Source organism: Vipera berus (assembly GCF_964194415.1).
Source record: "Vipera berus genome assembly, chromosome: Z".
Lineage (NCBI taxonomy): Eukaryota > Metazoa > Chordata > Lepidosauria > Squamata > Viperidae > Vipera > Vipera berus.
Genome location: NC_138205.1, coordinates 87,229,781 through 87,256,964, shown reverse-complemented (window position 1 = coordinate 87,256,964; position 27,184 = coordinate 87,229,781). Strand labels below are relative to the sequence as shown.

Genomic DNA, 27,184 nt, shown 5'->3' with positions numbered 1-27,184 from the left:
AAATATGTGAACAACTGGTTCTCTGTGTGGATGCTACTCCATAAGTCCATTCTGGGCCTGGGCAACAAAAAATTAGCTACTGATTCTGCCAAAATTGTGCAAACTGGCTGAATCCCACCACTGGATGAATGGGGAGGGAGAGGAGGGAAAGAGAAAGAAAGGGAGGGAGAGAAACAGAATGTGTGGGTGACCTTGACAACTGAGGGAAAGAGAAGCTGCCTAGGAAACTATCAGAAAAGAGAGGAAGGAGTCCCCAGTGGCTTTACATCCTGGGGGAAAAAATAGGAAGAAGAAACCCTAATGAATCAAACAGTTAAATGTAGCAGCAGGAAGCTTGTACTCTCAGACTTGCAAGATTCTGTTAATATAGCCTTACAATAAAATAGAATTAGTTCATTATCCACATGATAAAAACATAACAACTCAAAATGTAAGTCTGGGTATTTGAAGTTACCCAGTAACCCTAAATTATGTGAGTTATTGCCTTTGTTGAAACTTATTCTGCAGACTCTAATAATATACGCTCTGAACCTCTGTTGGGTGTATGTTCTAGAAATTATAGTTCCATTTTGATAATTTCTAATTTTAAACAGCTCTCTAGTAGCCACCACTAATCAAAGCAGAAACTACGCCAACACAAGAATATCCATATTATATAACATCTAATTGTATAGAAGAGAAAATGACTTTTTGTTTAAAATTTTATTTGAAAGCATGTTCCTTAAAATTAGACAACTAGGAAAGAAGGATAAAATGAACAATATGAAGCCAAGCAAACTGATTCTGAGTCATATAACTTAGAATTAATAGCTTTATTTAATACATGTTCAAACAATTTACCATATTTTAAAAGTAGCCTTTTTCAGCCGGTATCTAAGATAATGAATTATGAATAATGGGTTTTCTTTTCCAAAATACGTAGAGGATATCAGGCTAAGAAACATTAGACTATTTGTTGATCTTTTTCTTTTTTTAACTTTTAACTTTATTTCTTTATACGTCTTGCCTGCTGCACTTCAAAATAGTCTTTCTTTTATCCATCCTTTGGATATTTTCTATTTCATGTCACCTTACATCTTCAATACCATACTGTTCTTTTGCTGTGGTCTGTTGGATAACTATGCTGTGATTAGATAAGGCAGCATTCTTTTGGTTTACTTTGTCCTTGTCGGTTCTTAATGCCAATAGAATTCCTCTAAGATATTATTTGCTCTACAGAACATGGTAGGCACTTTATTCAATATATGCCTAGCCTTCAAGGATTTAAAATCCACAGATCCTTTCTCTTTTTTTGTTATGTTTTTTTTTGGTATCTATTGTTATCTGCTGCACTTCAAGCAGGATAACCTTCAATGACCATTCAGCATTCTCAATTATTACACTAGATCCTCTTTTAACTTACTGTAATAACATTAATAGGGACACGGTGGCTCAGGACGCTGAGCTTGTCGATCAGAAGGTCGGCAGTTTGGCGGGTCGAATCCCGAGTGCCGCATAACAGAGTGAGCGCCTGTTACTCGTCCCAGCTTCTGCCAACCTAGCAGTTCGAAAGCACGTAAAAATGCAAGTAGAAAAATAGGTACCACTACAGTGGGAAGGTAACAGCATTCCGTGCACCTTTGGTGTCTAGTCATGCCGGCCACATGACCACGGAGATGTCCTCGGACAAGCGCTGGCTCTTCGGCTTTGAAACAGAGATGAGCACTGGCCCCTAGAGTCAGAAACGACTAGCATGCATGTGCAGGGGAACCTTTACCTTTACCTAATAACATTAATAGCAATTAAAAGAATTTTGTATAGAATTAATAATATAGGGTTTTTACAGCCCAATGGTCTCTACCTAAGTTTAAGATGAAATAGAATGGCAAACCTTTCTAAATGAGCTTGTAGAAATCAGTAAGACTCTCAAATGAGTATGATTCATTTCAAGGCTTCAAATGTAGCAATGAAGTCATAGCGATCTGACTTCAATTTAAAGTAGCAGTTCATTTTCTTCCTCCTAGTAAAGGTAAAGGTAAAGGTAAAGGTGCTAGCACATGCGTGCTAGTCGTTTCCGACTCTAGGGGCCGGTGCTCATCTCCGTTTCAAAGCCGAAGAGCCAGCGCTTGTCCGAGGACGTCTCCGTGGTCATGTGGCCGGCATGACTGGACGCCAAAGGCGCACGGAACGCTGTTACCTTCCCACCGTAGTGGTCCCTATTTTTCTACTTGCATTTTTACGTGCTTTCGAACTGCTAGGTTGGCAGAAGCTGGGACGAGTAACAGGCGCTCACTCTGTTATGCGGCACTCGGGATTCGACCCGCCAAACTGCCGACCTTCTGATCGACAAGCTCAGCGTCTTAACCCACTGAGCCACCGCGTCCCTTATACTTCCTCCTATAAGCATCAAACATTAAAGCTATAATCTTGTTATCTGATCAGCTCCTAAAATAATGTTTGAATCATATCTGGAATAACATTACTAAAATACATAAAATATTCTGTAGAAATACTAATTTAGAAACTCCTATTATTTGCATTTCAAAGTAATAAAATGGAATAATCTTATGTGAGTGCCATCTTTTCTGAGATATAACAAACTTGCTTTCTATAACGCTGCATGATTATTATTTTCCTCTCTCCAAGCTTCAAAATAATTTAGAAACTTAGAAACCACAGTAATAAAATATTAACATTATATCTAATCTATTTATTTACATATATTAATGGAATAAAAAGAGTATAGGATATATGTGTGTGTGCGTGTGTGTGTACACAATGGCAATCCATTGGTGAACAAGAGATGGAAGCAGTAAGTGAGCTTTAAGACATGTAAAATTTGTATTAGTTATTTTTGTGATATTAATAATGTAATAATGTCCTATATTTCTTGTTAAGTTGTTGTTTATGATCATTAAAGATATGTCATATGAAAAACTAATGAAGCATTTAAGCCATTTTTTTTAATACTACACAGAAAATATATTATATAAACCAGTGTGATGTATGATTAAAGGGTTGGATTGGGACCTGGAGAACTAGACTGAAAATCTTTTTTAGCCATGGAAGTTCAGTTTGGGGCAGTTGCAGGACTATTATGAGAAAAGTAGAATACTGCCTTGAGCCCTTAGACCCCTGAAGCAATATAGATAGCCATCTTTCAGTTATTCTATAGAATAAATTATGTCTCACTACATATCTGGTGTTCCATGTCCCAGATATTTCAGATAGATTGTATGCTAATATATACTGTTATAAACTGGTAAATTTTAAAAATATACTTTGAAAACACTAATTATAAAACTTACAACACAGTTAGAATTGCTGCAAGGTAAATTATTGAACATAATGAACATACATTTAAATCTATGTATGCATCTTGAAGAGGGAATGGAGAATATAATATTGAAGCATCTTTGGAATACAATCTAAAAGTGGGTAACCATCCTATTAATTGTTCATTATCAACATTAATTATACAGGTCATTTTTATGGAAGCTGTGATACATGCATGCTCCCAGGTTCGATTTATGTCACTCATTCACACATTCACAACTCAAATCACTTTCACCTGAATACTGAGGCACAATTTGTTCTTTATAATACATGGAGACCGAGTAAATTTAACATATCAGGAAAATTTTACTTTTACAAATATATATATATATGTATGTAAATTTTTTGGCTTGCTAACAAAGAATAAAGTGAGACTGATATGATCATTTCAAACTTATTTGTTCTCATCAGTCAGCCATACCCTGCCTGTAGATGGCCTTGGGCTAGGCTGAAACAAGAAATAAGATTTGTCCGAGTCTGGGACCAAGCAAGTGTATTCTGAATGCTTAACAAACATTACACCAGCTGCCTGCAATTAGTGCAGGTTCGAGTCCCACCAGGCTCAAGGTTGACTCAGCCTTCCATCCTTCCCAGGTAGGTAAAATGAGGACCCAGATTGTTGGGGGCAATTAAGCTGACTTTGTAATAATGCTGCTTGGGGTGTGTGTGAAAGCCCTAATAAGCAGGCATATACATAGAATGAAGGCTACTGCTAAGCTTGTAAGCCGCCCTGAGTCTTCGGAGAAGGGCGGGATATAAATGGAATTAAAATAAAAATAAATAAATTACACACACACACACACACACACACACACACACACAAACATTACACACACACACACACACACACATACATATACATGTATAATTTGCTCCTTCACATATGCACACACTCACAAGAGAAATTACATCTTGGACTCCATACTTCACCAATTCCATATTGCTGTGCTCAACAGCAGCCATCTTGCTAAAATAATGAAATATTGATAACAGCCTAAGAATTGCCAATGACTTATAGAAATGTGATACATTCATTGTTGTTTCAGCAGTCTGGAAAGATGGTATAAAGTGGTCAAATAATATGAATTAAACAAATTTAAATAAAAGAATATTTCCATTCAACTAGCTATGTGACTGTCTTGGATAAAACCCCAAGGCAGCTCTCCCCAGTTCTTTTCATCAGAGGTCTCCCATGCATTAACACTGATAATTATTTGGATTGTAATCCAACACTTCTGGAGAGTGCAGTTTAGAAAAAGTTGGCCTAAGGTACTACATACAATCCTTAGAAAAGGCTTATTCTACATTACAGCTACTTATGAAAGACAATCCCTTCTGATATCAGGATTGAGGTGGTCCAAAATATGCTTTTTCAAATGCAAGTGGACTGAAGAACTGAAGAAGCTTTTGGGATGAGAAGTGGAACATCTTTAAGGAAAAACAATGTCCAGCTTCCTTTTGAAAAAGCACCTTTGGGACAACCATGACCTGGATGACTGAGAATTTCCACAGAGACAGGATCAAGGTGGGTTTCCAAGATTTTTGGCTTTCTTACCCCAGAGCACAGCAATCAATATGTATCTGATCAATCTTTGGCATGCTCACCATTTGTATCCCTAACAAACACTTTAGTTGTTGAATGATTAACTAGATCTGAAACAAACAGCTCTACCCTTTAAGTACTCTGTGATTCTGTTTTTAAATGTTACATACTTTCTCAATGTACACATACACTCACATACAGAGCATCATCAACTTTACAGTTTGTGTACTGAAAAAATTCAAATGCTTAAAATAAAATAACTATTTGTAAATCCATTCTGTCCATTCCTTGTGTTAATCTCCTATTTCCAAAAACAATACATAAAATGCTTACTATATAAGTTATCCTAAAATTGGTAGCACTTTTATCTTGGAGATATCAGACTTGTCAAAGATTAGAATTGTGCAAGCCCTCTGACATCCTATAGGTATGAAAGTTGGAATTTAAAAAAAGCAGATAGGAAATGTATCTTTTAATTTTAGTGTTCAAGAAGACTATTAAGAATATGGTGGACAGCTAAGTAAACAAATCATTTCAGAATTGTCACTCACATAAATGACCAAACTCAAATGAGAAGGCCTGGCTCTAATGAAACAGAAAAAAAAATAATTTTAATTTTAATTTTAATTGGGTTTTTACTGTTTTCAGGGTTTTATTTAATCTTTTTAAATTTGTTTTAACGTTTGTATTGACTCTCTTTTAAATGCCCTGTAAACCGCCCTGAGTCCTTCGGGAAAGGGCGGTATATAAATCTAAATAAATAAATAAATAAATAAATAAATAAATAAATAAATAAATAAATAAATAAATAAATAAATAAATAAATAAAAAGAAACAGAAGAGGACACCCAACAACCTGCTGGACAGACTCAGTTTCAGCGGTGATGAGTGCAGGTTGGAAGACCTGAGAGATTAGATTAGGGATAGATCATAATGGAGTAAATCTATCTCTGTGATCTCTTGGAAGTAAAAAAAAAATGACTTGATAGCACATAATCAATCAGTCACAATAGGCTTTCCATTTTATTGCATTGTATTGCTAAATGTACATTTTTCTATACATTTTACAATAAAATATGCTATTTTACTGCTCTTTTAAAAAACAAAACAAATAAATATATTTGTAAATTGAAAAGGAACATAACTTTTATCTGTAATCTAAACATATTTGCTTCCTAAAGTAAATTATAGCCAAACAAAATTTTCAACCATCTTGAATATTCATACCTGAGTAGGTATTTCTGAATTTTTCTGTATATACTTTTTCCCTTAGTGATAATTTTTAGCCCTCTCATTGTCCATAGCAATAAGAAACTTTAAGATATTGCAACTGGGTTTTAATATAACCATAGTTGCATGCAATTGCATGTTAGAAGCTTAACATTGCCCGGTTTTTATTTTCAGTGTTATGGTTTTAACAGTTTTATTATATTTTTGTGTTGTTTTATCATTGATATTGTTTTAATTCTTTCTTGGGAGTCCCCCAGACATATAAATGTTTTAAACATGAAGTAATAATAATTTATCCATATTAAATTGTAAGGCCAAAGTAAGATTCTTCTTTCTAATAAAGCATGAATATTTTTGATTAGAAACAATGTATGTGTTGACAAGACACTATGACTTCCCACAATCCTCTCTCATTCCAATTTTCATTAATTCACTCTTTCTGTCTAAGGCAATTAAGTCATTTGTTCAAGTGATTACTTTTGACTAATTGCTGCCTTTTAAGAACAGGTTAATAGCAGCCTACATATTTAAACTGGAGATTCAAAGAGTGATGCTTATTATGCCATAGACTGTACAGAATAAAATACCCACTGATCTCTTCTAGCCCAGCTCCATTAAGACAAAAGCTGTAAATTTCAGCTGATTAATATATTACATAAATGCTTTATTAAAATGTGTTTTAAGCATTTTTATTCATCAAAAGTTGACAAATTTGAAGAGCACTTCATTTAATTAATTCTCCAGGAATGTTTTGCATTCAAAATGAGTGCCCATGGGACATTGAATATACAGAAAAAGACTAGTCAATCTTACTTCCCATTGTGCCATGGCTGCTATTAATTAGAAAATGGCTGCAAATTAATCAGAAAATATATAAAGAAATCCAGAGATTCTGAACCTATATGGGCCTTGTGTAGGAAACCAGATAGGAATGAAAACCAGATAAGATAATTCTGCCTTATTGCAAAGCTACATTGACAAAATCTGGCAAGTATAAAAATACATCTGTCCCATCCCTCCCCACGTCTCCTTTAGAACCTAAGAAACTAGGGAACATTCTCAGCTTTTTGCCCCTTGGAGCATCTCTTGGTCCTGTCTCCCAAGGTCTTTCGCACACACCATCACAACCTATAACAATAAAGGAAGTTTATATAGTTATAAAAAGGACTAGGGTGTAGATGATCTGCCAGTTTCTTTTTATAAATATTCTGAGGACCAGCTTTTATAACCTTTACAACAAATGATGAAGATTATTCTATAGAAAGGAAAGTTTCTGACCACTGAAATGAAGCCAAAATAACATTAATATCTAAACAGGTCCAGAACCTGATTTTAATAAGAAATTATTAAGCAATGTTTTTAATTGAATAATGACTACAAGTTCTTTACAATGATTTTGTCTCAAGGTTGAAAATAAATTTACAAAGGTTTATTTTACTTATGAAGATCAACTAGGATTTTACCTGTTTTTACAATTGTTGTACAATTCAAGCAAAAATACATTTGTATGAATTTTGAAAATTGATTACTAAAGTACATGATGGGTACTTTAAAGGAAACCTTTGATCTGTAATTCTTTAACACTTTACTGGAATAAATTGTTACTGAGGATTAACAAAATTGTTTGAACTAAAAGGGATTTTAAAAGGATTTAAACATTACAACTTACAAAAAATAGATATAAATACTAGATCTGCAAGTGGAATTGGATGATGATTTAAAAATAAAATAATATATCCAAAGGGAGATGTGTATTATCCTTTTAAATTCAAATAAAGAGAATTAATGGAATTACCAATTAATGGAATTACCAAAGGAAGGCCTGGAGGAACATTGTCCATAGGGTCGCGATGGGTCGGACACGACTTCGCAACTAACAACAACAACAACAACAATGGAATTACTTCATAGAAAGTACAAATGGACTTAGATAAAGATTACAGCTCCTTCATGGATTACTGCCTTGTCATGGTGAAGGGGCTTGCCATGGAAATCTAGACAGCACACTAAAAAGCAGAGACATCACCCTGCCAACAAAAGTGCATATAGTCAAGGCTATGGTCTTCCCAGTTGTAATGTATGGCTGTGAAAGTTGGACCATAAGAAAGGCTGAGTGCCAAAGAATTGAGGCCTTTGAACTAGGGTGCTGGAGAAGACTCCTGCAAGTCCTTGGACTGCAAAGTGATCAAATCAGTCAGTCCTGGAGGAGATCAATCCTGAGTGCTCTTTAGAAGGCCAGATACGGAAACTCAAATACTTTGGCCACCTAATGAGAAGGAGGGACTCACTGGAGAAGAGCCTAATGCTGGGAAAGATTGAGAGCAAGAGAAGAAGGGGATGACAAAGAATGAGGTGGCTGGATGGAGTCACTGAAGCAGTAGGCGTGAGCTTAAATGGACTCCAGAAGATGGTAGAGGACAGGAAGGCCTGGAGGAACGTTGTCCATGGGGTCGCGATGGGTTGGACGTGACTTCACAGCTAACAACAACAAAGATTACAGAGAACTTCAAGAGAAGAGCCAAAGAGACTACAAGAAAACAGAAGTAAGAATTTTAATCTATGGGATTTAAAAATGGCAGGAAAGAAAAAGGGGAAAAATGCAAAATACTTGACAGTTGAATAATGAGTTGATGAGATGCTTATTGGTTATCTGGACCAATATTCACTTTTGTAAATGTTCAATTGTATAATGCATTCGTTTCTAATACTTTCATTAGATGTTAATGTTTGATTTTAATTTATTTATATTTTAATGTATATGCATAGTCATATTTTAATGCCTGTAAGCTGCACAGAGTTACCATATGGCAAAATAGGTGGCCAATAAATTTTATAAATCCTGAAGAATTGGGGAAGTACTGAGGATTGGAAAAGGGCTGGTGTAGTCCCCATCTTCAAGAAAGTAAAAAAATGAACCCAGGAAACTACAGACCAATCAGTTTAACATCAATACCTGGGAAGATCCTAGAAAAGATAATCAAAAAACAGATCTGCGAACAACTAGAAACAAACAAAGTTATAACTAGTAGCCAGCACGGGTTTCTTAAAAACAGATTATGCCAAACCAATCTTATCTCATTCTTCGATAGACCAGTGAAACACAGTGAACATAGTATTCTTAGATTTCAGTAAGATACTTGACAAGGTAGACCACAATCTACTCCTTGGTAAGCTAGGAAAAGGTGGAATAAACAACACTACCACCAGATGGATCTGTAGCTGGCTAACAAACCATACTCAACAAGTAATCCTCAATGGCACTACATCCACATGGAGAGAAGTAAGCAATGGGATACCACAAGGTTCCGTCTTAGGTCCAATACTCTTCAATATCTTCATCTGACTTAGATGAGGGAATTGAAGGGGATCTCATCAAATTTGCAGATGACAGCAAACTGACAGGAGTAGCCTACACCCAAGAAGACAAACTCAGGATCCAAAAAGATCTTGACAAAAATGAGTTTCAATGTGGAAAAAAGCAAAGCCTTACATTTAGGCAGGACAAACCAAAGGTACAAGTACAGATTGGGTGAGACCTGGCATAAAAAAAGTAACTGTGATAGGGACCTTGGAGTTCTAGTGGACTATCACTTGACTATGAGCCACAGTGTGCAGCAGCAACCAAAAAAGATAATACAATGGGTTGTATAAACAAGAGGCATAGAATCAAGATCACATGAAGTATTAGTACTGCTTTATAAAAGCCTAGTAAGACCACACCTGGAATACTGCAGCCAATTTTGGTCACCATGTCACAAAAAAGATGTTGAGAGTTTGGAAAAATTCAGAAAAGAGCAACTAAGATGATCAAAAGCCTGGAGACTAAAACATACAAAGAACGGCTGCAGGACTTGGGCTTGGCTAGTCAAAAGAAAAAAATAGGGGAGACATGATAGCAGTATTCCAGTATCTGAGGGGCTTCCCCAAGGCAGAGGGGGCCAGATTGTTCACCAAAGCACCAGAGGGAAGGATGAGAAACAATGGTTGGAAACTGATCAAAGAGAGAAGCAACCTGGAATTAAGGAGAAACTTCCTGACAGTGAGGACAATGAACCAGTGGAACAATTTACCCCCAGAAATTGTGGGTGTTCCATCACTGGAGATTTTTAAGAAGAGACTGGACATTTACCTGTCTGAGATGGTATAGGTTCTGCTTGAGCAGGAGGCTGGACTAGAAGACCTCCAAGGTCCATTCTATTCTATTCTATTCTATTCTATTCTATTCTATTCTATTCTATTCTATTCTATTCTATTCTATTCTATTCTATTCTATTCTATTCTATTCTATTCTATTCTATTCTATTCTATTCTAAATAAATTAAGTTATCATTTTTATATATTTAAAAAGAAGCTAGTATTTCTGGTATTTTTAATAGCTTTTAATTTTATTATTATGGTTCATTACACAGTCAGATATTTATTTGGATTTGGCATTTTTATTCATCTTTCAAGTTCTACTCAAGGACCTGGAATTGGTAATCTGATGGTTTCAAAGGTAACATTGCACAATATAAATTATAAGAATATAAATTAGAATAAACTACGATTTAAAATGAAATAGGAATAAAATACAATCTAAAATGAAATTGTAATAGTGTACAAAAGTTTAAGATATAGATAAAATATGATAAAAGTATATTTTGGAGTCGTCCTTGCAATCTATCCCAGTCAGTCCCACATATGCAGATCTCAACCGAACCATTTTGTTTAAGTACTGTGCTGTGTTAAATGTTATTTTCAAGTTCTGGCTGGACAAAAGGTAAGTTGTTTTGATATGGGGATCCCAATGGGTCATTTGTTTGGTATATAGACCAAGATACCTGTCTCTCACCCTCTTATACAGGCAAAGCCTTCCATCCTTCCGAGGTAGGTAAAATGAGGACCCAGATTGTTGGGGGCAATTAAGATGACTTTGTAATAATGCCGCTTGGGGGTGTGTGTGAAAGCCCTAATAAGCAGGCATATACATAGAATGAAGGTTACTGCTAAGCTTGTAAGCCGCCCTGAGTCTTCGGAGAAGGGCGGGATATAAATGGAATTTAAAAAAAAAGTCAAATAGGATGTGAACCAGGTCTTCTACCTCTGCCGCTCTGCAAATGCAGAGATGCTCATTTTAGGGTATAGCATGAAATCTCCCATATCTGTCCATTGTGTCAAGCTATTTGAATTTTGCTCATGTAAATATCTCCCTAAGATGTTTTGGCAGTTGTAACTTCAAATAACTGTCTACTTGAAAAGTAGGTTTGTATTTACTCAGCCATTTCAAGTTACCCACCTTACCAAGGATAGCTATAGCAGTTTGTGCTTCTATATCCTTAATTCTTTGGGCAACTCTTTTTTGGGTTGTTCTCCTGTTATGCAAGAGACAGGAAGGCCACAGCTTCTTACAAAATTTGTTAGTTTGGTGATCCAGGAGATTTGTGATTGTAGTTTTATTTGCTCTAGTAGGCATAACTTGGGGAGTCTATCAGTCTCCATTTCATTAACTTTGCACCAGTAGTTATAACCTCTAATTTTGCATAATGCATGAATTGTATGAATTCCCAATTCAGCTCTAACTGCTGCAGCAGATGTTCTTGGATCTACACCCAAAATACATCCCAAATGCTGGGACTGTGTTTGTTCTAGGACTGTGGTTGAGTAAAGACCCCAAATTTCTGCTCCATACAAGAGCATTGTGGTAACCTTAGCCTTATAAACCTTAATTAATGGGGCTAGCGACCCTGGGTAACTATGGTTCTTTAGTTTGAGCAGTAAATTCAAATGGGCTTTTGCTCTAAATGTACTCCATTGATGATGGCAGGCCCAAGATCCAGTCTTGGAAAAAGCTACGCCCAAATATACAAAGGTGTTAACCTGCTCAATTGGTTCACCATCTGATTGCCACTTATGTCTCTGATGGTGTCTTCCAAACACCATTATTTTTTATTTAGATTTGCTAATGATTAGGGAGTTATCCTGGCAATAAGAGCTGAATCTTCTTAATAGCCTACATAATCCTACTTGTGAGTATGATAACAAAATCATATCATCAGCATAAAGCAAGCTGTTACAGTAAGTATTTAGGATCATTGGCATGTATACCATGGGATCCTTCATTAACCCTGGCAAGTCATTGATGTATAAACTAAATAATAATAATGGGGCCAGGATACACCCTTGCCTTATCCCTTTATTTGTGTGAATCTTGTTTGACCCCATACTGCACCCTCAAATAGGTACTTGTGTAAAGGGCTTTAATCAAAGCCAGGAGTCTGGGTTTTATTTTAAGAGATGTCAGTTTACTCCATAGTGCTTCTCTATTTACCATATCAAATGCTGCTGTAAGGTTTATGAAAGCAGCAAACAGGGGTCTCCTCTTATAGGCATATTTGGCAATTAGATGGTTCAAGACAAAGCAGTTATCAATAGTAGATCTGTTTTGTCTAAAACCTGCTTGTTTTTGATTCCTCTGTCAACAATACTGAATAACTCAGTATTGGTCATGGCTATCAGGTCATAGCTATCCCACATCAAAGACATCTGCTAGGCTATCCCACATCCTTTACATGGATGATCTGAAGCTGTACGGAAAAACATAATCTGAAATAGAATCGTTCAACAGTGTCCATATATACAGCCAAAATATTGCAATGAACTTTGGATTGGATAAATATGCCACCCTCACCCTCAAATGAGGAAATAGTGAAAACTGAAGGAATCAAGATGCCATATGAAATAATATCAAAACTCTGGATGAAGTCAATCACTACAAATGTTGGGCATCCTTCAAGTTTTTTTTTATTTTAAGTTAACAACATCAACAACACTCCAGTCTCAGAAAAGGAGATACAGTCCATCATTAAAAGCTTAAAGAGCAATAAAGCCCCAGGTGAGGATTTTTTTACCAGCAGAATTATTCAAGAAGTTTCCTAATTGGTGGGGCCCTGTATTAGCAGGTCTTTTTACACACATAAATAACACCTGCCATATACCAGATGGGTGGAAGATGGCAACAGTTATCCCCATATATAAAAAAGGGAATAAAAAGGATCCTAGTAATTACAGGCCCATCAGCCTGATTGACATTGTAGCAAAAATATATGCTAGGTACCTTTTGAACAGAATTGAAATCTGGGTAGAGGAAAACAACATTTTTGAAGGATGCCCAACATTTGTAGTGATTGACTTCATCCAAAGTTTTGATATTATTTCATATGGCATCTTGATTCCTTCAGTTTTCACTATTTCCTCATTTGAGGGTGAGGGTGGCATATTTATCCAATCCAAAATTCATTGCAATATTTTGGCTGTATATATGGACACTGTTGAACGATTCTATTTCAGATTATGTTTTTCCGTACAGCTTCAGATCATCCATGTAAAGGATGTGGGATAGCCTAGCAGATGTTTTTGATGTGGGATAGCTATGACCTGATAGCCATGACCAATACTGAGTTATTCAGTATTGTTGATAGAGGAATCAGTGCAATGATAAACATCTTGCTAATGAGTCCTGAGTCCTTCGGGAAAGGGCGGTATATAAATCTAATAAAATAAAATAAATAAATAATAGAATGTGATGGATCTATTCATGACCTATTTACACAAGACTTTATGGGATAAGTGAAAGTTTTGCATTGGGAAACATTAACTGAATATATATATATATATTTCTGGCCAAACAACTACAGCCTTACGCAAATTCCATCACCTCACACGTACAAAACTCATTCCAATTCATAGAGATCATAAGTAAACTAAACTTACAGCCCTGTGACCTACTTGTGAGCTTCGATGTCGTATCCCTATTCACCCAAGTGCCAATCAAAGAAGCCTTGACAGCTATCCTAAATAAATACAACCCCCCAAAACACATCCTAGATCTGACCAACCACTGCCTATCTAACACATACTTCATCTACAATGGACAAAGATACAAACAAATGGAAGGAGCACCCATGGGATCACCCCTTTCACCTGTCATCGCAAACCTCTACATGGAACACTTTGAAACCCTCACTCTAGAAAAATCCAACCACAAACCCAAACTCTGGCTCAGATACATAGATGACACCTTCGTAATCTGGCCACACGGCAAAGAAAAACTGGATGACTTCCTCATACACCTCAATAGCCTATACCCCAAAATACAATTCACCATGGAAACAGAAGCTAACAATCAACTTCCCTTCCTTGATATCTTAGTCTACAAAAAATCCAACGGCTCCCTAGGACACACTATCTACCATAAAAAACACACACACAAACCGCTATCTGAACGCACTCTCACACCACCACCCAGCACAGATCAACTCCGTAGCCAAGACACTCATCTCCAGAACAAAACACCTAGCTGACGAACAACACCTAAAAACCGAACTACACACTCTCACTAATGTACTAACAGCCAATGGATTCCAAAGAAACACGATTACCAACTTAATCCGAAGAGAGACACCCACAAAAACCCAAGACAGAGAACAAGAAAATGGCAAAGCCCTCCTCCCATACTTAAAAGGGACCACAGACAGAATCAGCAAGGTCCTCCAAAAACACAACATCAAAACAGCATTCTACACAGACAGAAAAATATCCACCATCCTAAGAAACCCCAAGGACATAATTGGGTTAGAAAACCAAGGAGTATACGAAATCCCATGCACCACCTGCCACACCACATACATCGGACAGACCAACAGAAGAATAAGTGCACGCATTGAAGAGCACAAAAACTCACTCAGAAAGGGAGAACAAACTTCATCCCTGGTCCAACACTTTGAAGCCACGGGACATGAAATTGATTTTAAAGAAACCAAAACTATCGCCAAAATTGAACATTTTAACAACAGAATAATCAGAGAAGCCATTGAGATAGAAAAACGCCCCCACAGCATGAATAAACGAGATGATACCTCTCGCCTACCAGCCATTTGGAAACCCGCCTTGATTGACAGACGAGGCCCAACCACCAAGAATGATACCAGACCCAAACTCATAATATCACATGACATCACCACCACACAACCATTCAAAAAGCAAATCCGAACCCACAATGATAACGAGGCACAACCACAAAACAGAAACCTAACTACAGCTGCAACATCAGCCACTTTAAACCCCTCCAAACCACACAATAAGCAAACTGACACCCACTATAAAAACATGGCACCACCACAAACACGAAGCCGAACAAAAGCAGCACAACTCACCAGCTCAGGTCTGGAGCTGGCAGCTGAGACCAGCCCATCCACTCAGAACACACCCCCACCCAATCAGAACACACCCACCATTCAAAACACACTCCCACCCAATCAGAACACACTTGGTCCCCCACCCAATCAGAGCACACCTCCACAGAACACACCCCCTCTGGCAGTTTAAAAAAGAGGAACAAACAGCCACATGCTTCTCCCAGAAGAAGGAAGCTAAAGCCACCAGCCTGATGATGACGGATGGGATTCCGTCGAAACGTTGCGCCTACACCTTTAGTTCTACGCGGGGAAAAACCCGAATAACCAAAGATCCATATATATATATATATATATATATATATATATATATATATATATATATATATATATATATATATATATATATATATATATATCAGTTTAATATGTGAATTCTAACTGCTATCTATATGAAAATATTTGCACATTGAATATCTGACTTTGGAAATAAATAAAGTGGAAAGTTAGCAAACATGAAACATATGTTCTCTTTCCCATCTCATTAATATATATGCACACACATATGCTTCAATGATATGACTTTTTGAAAAAAAGTCTAATGATTTACTTTTATAAAAAGAGATCAGTTCAGTTGAACAATTTTTTAAAAAAGCCTTCTCTCAAAAAATTAGTTACACTATTATTGAACCCATGGACTTAAAACGGCTTTAGGGTGTTCACAGAGCTATTTACAGCTTAAATGACTGAGTTGTTAACATTTCTTTCAAATATGACTTCAGGGGATACGTGCACTCTACAATTAAGTACATAGCACCTACAAATGTTCTGCTAACCAGATTGCTAATTAGCATGCTGTTTTTTTATAATGCTTCATAAAACTCTACTTAATGCAATCAGATGAGAAAAAAATCATTAAAAGTTACTTCAATTGCTGCTATGCAAGGTATCTCATGGCTTACATTATCCCTACAGCCATTTTATTATGATTATTGCTCACCCCATGATTTTCATTTGATATTGATTTGAGAACCCTGAGGGCAAGCACAATCTCCTCAGTAGCTTTGTGCAGTACTTTCTGAAGTTTTTACTTCATTACCCAAAATTACTTATCAGAGGATTCTTTTTACCCAGGATACGTAAAACACATTAAATAAATTTAAATGTCCTGTTGTTATGGAGTAGTTGCTTCATATGTCATTAACCAAAGGGGGGGGGACCCTTACCCAGTTTGGGGTACCGGTAATTTACCTAGGTTTAGGAAGCACTGAGCTAGTCCAAACAGCTTACTCTCTGTTTTCAGACTCTATTAAAATAACACAACATCTATTCTCTAATTCCTGGGTGGCAGAATATCCATTGAGTTTTATCAGCAGATCTCTGGATGATTTGCAACAAAAGAGCAGTGTTTCTGACTATTGTCTAATAATATGAACAGTTTTTCACCTCATATTTAATAACTGAAAGAAAAAGTTTTAGAGAAAGCAAGAAATAGATTTTCAAATTTTGTGGCATGGGGTTTAATATTAATCACAAATTCCTGGGCTCAGTATATGTTCAAAAGTATTTTATAGCTAAACCACTTCTGACTAAAGCTGGTAAATATTAAAATTAAATAACAAATAACCAAGTAGATCCCACAATGGGATCACCTGCTGTCACAGCACTAAAAGCAAGCTCAGCAAAAACCAGTAAAGTGATAAAGAAACATAAAAAATTCAGGAATTTCTCTGAGAAGGAGCTTGATAAGCTGGAAATCAAAACAGACCTTACAGTCAAGGATGTTCCAATTGCTTTGTCATACCCAGGTTGTTACCTAAATATTATAAGTTTCAAGCTCCAACTGAGCACAATTGGCCCTCATCACCTCTGGTTTCCTTAGCAGATTAGTTCAGAATAATCTATTGTCTCACTGAGTCTTAAAGTTCATGAACACTTGTATTTGTCTTCTGATGTTTTATCTTCAGATGATGGCATCAAGGAATAGATGAAAAAAGCTCTTGGTTCATATCAGGGTTTCCAGGACCAAGCCTGGGCTAGGGCCTAGAAGTAATGTGCCTGGCTTTTAAAGTTGACTCTTAATATAAGGGCATGATGTCACTCCCCTCTTTACAATTCCCTTCTCTGCCAGAGAAGATAATCTTCATCATATAATATTGGTGGAAGTTGGCACTCAACCTAGAGATATAGTCATCTATAACACCCTAAGCTGATTTATCCTTCATGACATACCAAGTCTCAGAGGTAGCACAATTTCTCTCTATGTCAATAGGAATTCAGGATATAAGGTACCGGTATCTTGCGTTACTGTTTGCCCCATAAGGGAACTACTTGAAGAGTGTGGGAAGTGGGTAAATGAGAGGACTAATAGAGAGAAGAGTCAAGGAATAACACAGATCCATAAAATACTGAGTGGAGTGAATGTTGGGAGGATGCTTGGCTTGTACTCCATAGGACAGCTTTGACACATAATGGTGAATGGATTGGGGAATCTGGTGATACATTTCCTGCGATGACTTTAAAAGAAGTAAATGTTGGCTAGACTGCCATTTACAAGCAGCCAAGGATGCTGATTTCTTGGCTACTTTAAATTGTTCTTTCAAAATACCCAGTACTACCTGCCTTTTGCGAACATAATTTAAAATGGTCGCACAGTTAGAAAATATAGTGGATAAAATCAGTAGTTAGTTTAAAAAAAATGCAGCCAGCTGAGCCTGAGGCAAGCATGGTGGGCTCTGTTTTTGTACTCCTTAGATAATGGCATTTAGCTTTTAGAACTCCTCCTACCTCACCAGAAGAAAATACATGATAATATAAACTACTTTTAGAAGATGTTTTGGTAATTGTATAAGTTACATAATAATCTTTTACATATTATTTCTTTGATTTTATTTTTAACTGTTCAAATGACCAGAACAAATTTTTCAGTTAATTATAACTTATGCTTCTTGTTGAAATGGCAAAATTGCAAAATTAGATATTTCTATAAATTATGTATTTGATTTATACATGTATGAGAATTAATTCCTGTATATAAATTTACTTGTAAGTCGCACAATTCTTCATAAAATCTTTTTAAAAGGACATGAACTCTTTTGAGAAACATTAAAAAGTATGTCCTTATCAAACTGTCCTGTTAAGTCAAATCTAACCTACAGCCTATCTTTCCTTAGGCTGATAATGTTCCAGTTGATATGACATGTCCCTAAAGGTTTGTCAAACAGGGAGGAACATGTAGAAATGCTCTAGCCTTTCTTAGGCAAAATATGTGTTTACTGAACACTTTAGCTAACTCAGGAATAGAAATGGGTAGTAAAAGGAACTCAGTATAGTATAGCATGTCAGAAAACTACATTAGAAAACAAAGGTCACATTACCAAGCAAAATCTCATTATTGCTACCATTGTAAGAAGTCTGTACCTTTAGTCCATCAGAGATCAAATTTCAAAAAGCAAAATTCATAACAGTATGATACATTTAAACAGATTTTTTGAATTTAGTTTGCTTTATTGTTTTTTTAGTGTATACTGTCCTGAAATCAAAATTACATGAGGTAGATTATATAAATATTTTAACAGAATAAACAAAGCATTCGGAACACAGGTTACTGAGTAATATTAGTCATTTTTTCTCAGCAAGGATTGTAGGAAAACTTTACTGCTTAAAATCAAATTATATGTTAATGGAAACATGAAACTGACATTGAAATGAGATTTCCAGGGATCTAATAATGACACAGCACAGTATAAATTTATTGGGTATAAACCCAAGTTTCAACATGATTATCATGAAAAGAAAAACTAGGCTACAATGTAAAAATGCCATTGGTATTTATGGCATCTTACTTTCCTGTGTCTACGTGCTATTTGCCATAGCATGTGAGATTTAATGCTGCTATTCAGAAGCTGTGTATTTTCCTGAGATGTCTTCTCTTTTGTAGCATGTAGTAATAATTTAATATGAAATTTCTATCTTTCATATGTCCAGCTGATGCAGAGGAGGAAGAATGGTAATTATTTTTTAAAGTCTCCATGATATAAGAAAAATATATGCAATAAATTATGGAAAAATGAAAAAACTAGAGATATCCAAAATGATATCTTGGTGGAGCCTTGGTGGAGCAGTGGGCTAATGCCTCCTTAAGGAACACCAGCTGCCTGCAATTAGTGCAGGTTCGCATCCCACCAGGCTCAAGGTTGACTCAGCCTTCCATCCTTCCGAGGTAGGTAAAATGAGGACCCAGATTGTTGGGGGCAATTAAGCTGACTTTGTAATAATGCCGCTTGGGGTGTGTATGAAAGCCCTAATAAGCAGGCATATACATAGAATGAAGGCTACTGCTAAGCTTGTAAGCCGCCCTGAGTCTTCGGAGAAGGGCGGGATATAAATGGAATTAAAATAAATAAATAAAATAAAATATCTTGATGTCTTAGTTTTCTACATTTTGTTTTCCAACTCTATAAACTACTGCAATACATATTTCCCTTTTATTGTTGCTATTTTGTTGTTGCTATTAACATTAAACATGCGTTAGAATGAGCATGAACTAGATAGCATGGAATTAGCATCACCAAAAATTCAGTTCTATTTTTAATGCCATTTTTAAATTAGTGACTCACAGGATGCCAATTTTATATTGTTATTGTACCTACTGTCTGCTCTTTTTCTTTTCATTTTAACATGCATAATATGAACAGTCTATGACTCAAAGCTTGGATATATTTTTTAAAGGGAGAATACTACATATAGTTATGATAATCATACAGGTAGTTCTGAACTTATAACTATTTGTTTAATCAATGTTCAAAGTTACAAAAGCACTGGAAAAAAGTGATTTCTGATCAGTTTTCACATTTATGACCACTGCAGTATCCCTACAATCATGTGATCAAAACTTGGGTGTTCGGCAACTGTAATATATTACAATGGTTGCAGCAGTTCAAGGTCCCAGAATTTTCACCTGCAACCTTCTTAGGGAGCTCATCACAAGCAAAGTCAAGGGGGCGGAGGGAGCCAGATTTGCTTAACAACTGAATGATTCACTTAACATCTTCAGTGGTTTGCTTAAAAATACTTTACAACCATGGAAAAAGAGGTTGTAAAATGGACATGACTTATTTAACAACTTTTTTGCTTAGCAATAGAAATGTTGGGTTCAATTGTAGTCGTAACTTGAGGACTATCTGTACCTCAAAAAGTATAAAGCTTAAACCTAGCCTTGCAAATTTAAATTCAACAAATGTAACGATTCTGGGGGTTTTTCTTCTCAATATAAATTAATTTGTTACCCAGACAGTAGGAAAAAAACCAGAAGGAGAGTATTTATAAACTCTTAAAAGTCAAAATAATGTCAAAATTGCATTTGTTAACTATACAAATATTTACATAGTTAATTGTGCTTCTTAATTAAACTCAAGTAGAAGAAAGCAGACAATGGGTATTCATGAAATGAATGTAAGAGCTGTCCAAGTTATTTTTTCACAAAACGAAAACAGTTATATGGAGCATATGTGTTTTGCAATTACACAGCTTTGTTTTATTTCTGTGCCTCTTTCCTTAACATGATCCATCTGGTAAGATATGGAACAACCAGTTAAAAAGATAATACTATTGATGAATATTCATAAACAAGGCCCAGCTGATTTCAGCAGACTTACTCCTAGCTGTGTGTGAAATTGCAGCTCAATGTTGCAAATTCAATGACTTCAGTAACATTTCATCCTAAATAAATAGGAATACTATTGCAGCTTAAGTTTCCAGGTGCTTAAGACATTCTGGATCCTTAAGATATTATGCTGCTACGTGTCTGTGTGTCTTTTATAATAACTATGCTACAATATAGATTCTTTTCTACCAACTGTATTGCAGTCAGAAAATCATAAAAACTTTGCCAGCTCCTCAGAACAACACCAGTATCTGTGGTCAAACAGCCCTTCAGAGTTTCAATAGATACCAGCACTGTAGTACAAAATGAGTACAATTTGGCAGAATAATGTTTCCAAGTGCTGAGTTTCTTGATATATATAGGTAGTCCTCATTCACCAACCATTTACAGTTACAACAGTGATAAGAAAAAATTAACCTTGCAACCAATTCTTGGATTTAAAGCATAGCATGTGTGTAAAGCAAAGCAAAGTAAAATCATGTCACTTAGAAACTGCTCCACTCACCCTCCAGGTTACTGGTCTCAATTGTGGTCATTAAACTAGGACTACTTGTAACAAGATAAATAAATGGAAATTCCATTTGTTAGAAGTACAGTATATACCTACATAAGAAAAATTCCTACAAGTCAAGTTTCATTTCCAAATGTAAGTACCCTTACAATATGGTTTACACAATTTTCCTTTGAAAAGAATGTTAATGCCTTATGTGCTTTGGAAGGGGAAAGGAGGATCATGCAATTTCTTTATGTATGAGGAACAAGATCTAGTCCAGACATGTCAAACACAAGGCCCGGGGGCCAGATCCGGCCCGCGAAGTGGTTTCATGTGGCCTGCGAAGCCATCCTGGAAACATTGAGGGAACGGCCCCCACTGCCTTGGCCCTGACCCAGAGACCCTCCTTCTGCCAGAGACCCTCAGATCTGTCCCACTCCTGCCCAGGCCCCCATAGGCACCCTTGATGCGAACGATGTAGAGCTGGCCACGCCCACCCAGTAGGCCTTAGGCATTCTAGCCACGCCCACCCAGTAGGCCATATGCACTCTAGCCACGCCCACCCAGTAGGCCACGCCCACCCAGGCCATACCCACCCGGCCCCCTGAGGGCAACTGCAATGCTGATGCGGCCCTCAATGAAATTGAGTTTGACAGCCCTGATCTAGTCCATTATATCTTCCCCACGTTCAGAAGATATGGCTGTATCCTAAATCAAGATTTCTGCTTTCATTGAGGAGTTTAACATGTGGTTTTTTTCTATATTCTTCTATCTATGGAATGCCTTCATCGGGGAGAATCGTCTGATATCCATTTAATGTGGAGGGTTTTTTTTAAACAACAACAAAAAATATCTCCCAACATTTCAGCAAGTGTTTCAGTGCTTTTTATGTTTTCCCTGTTGTCCCTGGTACATTTGCTATTTTGTTGTCATTCTGGTTAGTGATTCTGATGTGGTATTTTGTCATCATTAAGTTCTATAGGCTTAATTAAACCAAAGAAATGCAACTACTGGGCAGTTTAAGAATGTAATAAACAAATACAGCGATTCATGAGAGAGCTCAGCCCTTTTTAGTATCCTTGTTAAAAGGCATTCAAAGTAGTTTCTCAATATTATACTGAGAAACTGATCAGTTTAGTTTATGTCACTATAAATAATTTAAATATTTATTCTGAGTTTTTTATTTAGAACCCATGGAAAAAGCAGCTAAATATTAATTTATAATTCACTACTTCGAAATAATGGATCTGATGTGTTCTTTCATTAGTTATAATTACTCCGATAACTAATTTGACATAAACAAAGGAGAATATTTGTAGTTCAGGGTTGATCACCTACTGCCGGCGTCAACTTCCCTCCGCCCTGTGCGTTCCCACAGAGAGGGCCTCCTCAGGGTGCCACCGGTCAGAGAATGTCGGCTGGTGGCCCCCAGGGGGAGGGCCTTCTCTGTGGGCGCCCCGGCTTTATGGAATCAGCTGCCGGTTGAGCTCCGGATGGCACCTGACCTTCGCTCCTTCCGATGCAGTCTGAAGACCTACCTATTTGAGCAAGCCGGCCTGGCCTGATGGGGGATGTGCTGGGGTTTTTATTGGGGATTTTTATATTATTCTACTGTTTTTAGCTCGGGCTCTTATTTAATTCTTTTTTAATTTTTGTATTCTGTATTTTTTATGTGCCCTGTTCACCGCCCTGAGTCCTTCGGGAGAAGGGCGGTATACAAATATAATAAATGAAATGAAATGAAATGAGGGATTCTTGGTGCTTTCTGAGCTTGGTTCTTTTCTTGTAGACGTTTTATTATCCAAACTAGATAACTTCATCACTGAGACTAATTGCAGCTGATTTTGTGTGTGCACATGCATATGTTTGTGTCTACGTGCGCACACATTTGTATGAAGATATTCTTTGATTTGCTAATAAGTAAATGGAGGTATACGATATGGAGCTAAAACTTCACTATGGTACTTACTGCACTGAAGTTGGGGAAGAGATTGACGGCTGCAGCAGTGTCCAGTGAGAATGGAAGAAAGGGTTTGAGATCCAATGATGGTGGCAAGGAGGGGACTGAAGGTCGTACCAGGGCTGGAAGAACAGGGCTCTGGCATGTACCTCCTATATAAGGAATAAGAAAAGAACAAATGAAATCATGCAAAATCAATTTAGTTGCATTCTAATTTGGGCAGCAGATATTAAAACCAAATCAATGAGAAACCTTTATCAGTCCCATTGTTTTAGGAAGCCTAGCAGTAAACAATTATTTCTTCCACTTGCTTTTCAACTGTTGTGTTGATTTCCAGATTGCTCAAAGTGTGAAGCACATCTCCAGTGTAAACCCTTGTCTGCTGTAAAATCAGCCAAGTTTTTTTTTAGAATAATAATTCTTTTGAGGTTCTATTGATTGAAAATATTACTTGTACAAACTAAGAATCTTTGTCAATTAACTTCCAGCCACATTGATGATACAATTATTTTGGAAGTGTCATTAATATAAATTGATATTGATAACAATCAGAGAAACATTTTCCTAGTTTCTTCTTTTGTTTTATTTTGGCCTTTTAAGGGATAATCCATGATAATACTGCCTTCTTTCTAATGATTTGTTCTATTGCATGAATATGCCTAGAGCAGAGATCTCCAACCTTTCTCAGTTGGTGGACCAGAGGGAAAGGAAGGGAGAAGAATTTTACATGCACACATGCACAAATACATAAATGGGGTTGCAAGCACGTGCAAAGCAAATGGGATGGTGCTAGCGCCCATGTGACACTCGCTAGCATCACCCCATTTTTGCTGTGCAGGTGCTAGCACCACTCCATTTTCACCACACAGCACCCCATTTCCTTAGCGGTGGTGGCACTAGTGCAAATAGGGGTGACTGCATGCACATATGTGTGCACACTGACCAGCCTGTTCCAGGGCCCAGTGGCCAGTAGTGTTCCAGGTTGGGGACCCCTGGCCTAGAGCATAAAATAAGATACAACACAGCCAAAATAGCACTTATATTACATGATTAAATGAATGAATGACAAATTACATGATTAGGTTTGCAAGGAAATTTAGAACTTTAATCTAAGCTATGAAGCAAAACTTGAAATACTTTTGCATAAGTCCTACACAATCTTTAAGAAAGCAGTCCAAATACACACCTGGTTCCTTAAATATTTATGTCACATTGGGCCTTTTTAAGCAGTATTGCATAACATTTTGCTCATAATCTTTGCTTCACTTTAGTCTATAAAGCTGAGGAATTAATCTGAAGGAGGGATAATTTGCCACAATCCTTATTGTGGTATAGTACTTTTTTATCCACTTATTTAGGACATAGTTGTCAGTACTAGTGGCAGAGTGAAATTACTGAATTAGAGATTGGCTGTTGGGAGAAAGGTGAACAACTCATCCTTCTCAGAAGAAAAAAGAAGTCAGAAACATTTGCTTTATAAAAAAAAAGAGAAAAGAGGACTTATGCAGCCCTACCACTATAATGGATAAGCCCACATTGGTGCCTTTAATTTCCTTCTTTCAAAAATGTGAGCTGAAAGTTACTGTTTAAAATTGTGGTTTTGCCAATTTGTTTCAAATAGCCTCTGGCAAGTATCCTAAAGCATGCCTACAGGCAAAAGTAATATGAAAATTAGTCATGAAGTATGATTTTATTGATCAAAGACTGCCTATTATAATATGAATGGAGAAAAATATAGAAATACATTTTCAATTTACTCCATATAATGAAAAACCATTTCTGTTTGCAACACTTAAAGATTTTCTTTTTACTCTTAATAAAGTAATTCATGTATTTATCCAGAGCATTCATAAGAGGGCTTTATAATTAATTTCAGTGACTGATTTTGGTGAACAATCTAGAAATGAAGCATTCTCTAAAGTACTAGACAGAATTTTCAAAACATTTGGCAAATACTGATCTTTGCTTTCCCGATAACAGTAGGAAAGACATATTGAAATGAAACCATACTTCTCTTGGATTTTGATAAGGAGAAGTCTCTTTGAGATGGATCAACATTTGTTACTAACTCCTTATGACTGACTGCAACACATTCAATAGTCTGAAAACCTAGAAGTATTGGATAAAAATGGTTCTCTACTTTGGTTCTCTAGATCATCAACATAGGCGCTAAATAATTTTTTTTTTAAAAGATCAAGAAATTCTTAAACTTTGACTGTATTCTTTTAATCTGACAGGCAGAAGATTATAACAACCTGGTGGTAAGAGTCAAGAAGAAAACCAAAGAAATGACATAGGCATAGCTCACAGTATCTTAGAGTAGTTAGATACACAATCATTCTCACTGTGACAAATAATCATTTGAAAAAGCAATGATAATAAACTTTAGGCTTTCATATATAGATAGCAAATTCTTTCTTTAGCAAATCTGGCAGGGGAGATACTATTGTGTAGTGAGTTTGTTGTGCAGGAATGAAGTCGAGGCGAGTGAGTTCAGCAATGGTCATGTTTATTTTCTTGCAGGATCTGAACTGAGGAACTGAGCTGCAGCCTGCAGCAATTTATAGCCTGGCCCCAAGGCGGCAGCCAATAGGTTTAAAGAAACCCATTGCCGCCTAGGGGCAGCCAATAGCAGCACTGGGGATGGGGTGTCTGAGGTGCTGGGAGCCGATAGCTAGCTCCAGCTTACCACGTGATGTTACAATTAAGCCCAATACATAACAGATACCTTGAACCCTAACCCTCTTAGAATGAACAAACATCACAGCAACAATAAGCGTGAAAATAACAAATCACAAGATTTAACAATAGTATGAATAGGTTCCCATTAACAATACAATAAGACAGTTAACGACATTATAGCTCCATCATTGTTTTAGTACAGTCTCATAGTCAACAATTATCACAAGTACATATAACATTATAGTTCCTTTATTTTACTATATAATCTGCTAAATAAGCAGGAGGATTGTGTGCCCTTGTGGAATGCCTCAGGGGTTCAGTCACTTTCTGATCTACCAGCTTACCCACTGGGCTGGGCAGACCAGTGTCCTTTGATGCACTTGAGCCAGAAGGATTTGGGGCTCTCTGGCTGGCCTCTCCAGGTTGGCCCACCCCAGAGTCAGACAGTTCAGCAGAGTTGGCATAGCAGTTGTGAAAGTCAGGTTGGCTTGCTCCATCAGGGGATCCATGTTGCACTTCCGGACTCCCCTCCTCTATGGCCAACTCCTCATTGCTTGTGCTGTGAGAGTCTTCAGAGTCTATGCCTGGGCTGGCTTGGTTGCCAGTTTGGGGACCTTGGGAGGGACTTATGACACAATCCTTGCTTAGTGGCCATTCTGGAAACCGCTTTCTTAGTTGGTCAATGGAGCATCTGACAATTCGCCCTCCCTCCAGCCCCACTTCATAAGAGACGGGACCAGATGAGTTAGTGATTTTTCCAGGAACCCACAGATTCCCATGCCGATAGTTTCTAGCCCACACCCCATCACCCACTTCCAGCCCCCTTAGGGGTTTTGGTTGAGAGGCTTCTGCTGCCACTCTATCTGGATGCAACCTGTCCAGTTTAGTGATCAGGCATCTCCCCCAACGTAGTTCTGCTGGGCTTTTCCCAGTAGCAGTGCAGGGCATGGAATGCTGGCAAAGTAAAAAATCTGCCAATCTGTGATGCCAGTCCCCAATTACTATGCGTTTTAGTGACTCCTTTGTGGTCCTTACCATACGTTCAGCTTGACCATTACTGGACAGGTGAAATGGGGTAGTCATTGCATGTCTGATGAGATTTGCTCTCAGGAAAGCCTGAAATTCA

At 37.0% G+C, this 27,184-nt stretch overlaps 1 protein-coding gene across 1 annotated transcript in view; it reads right to left on the bottom strand.

Moving 5' to 3' along the window:
- ZNF385D (zinc finger protein 385D) overlaps positions 1–27,184 on the bottom strand; it is a gene marked incomplete at both ends in the record, with an annotated part of 377,714 nt that overhangs the window by 109,867 nt on the left and 240,663 nt on the right. The window contains 1 exon segment of the mRNA XM_081344842.1: positions 23,386–23,528. Within this exon segment, the coding sequence (XP_081200968.1) occupies positions 23,386–23,528 (143 nt within the window).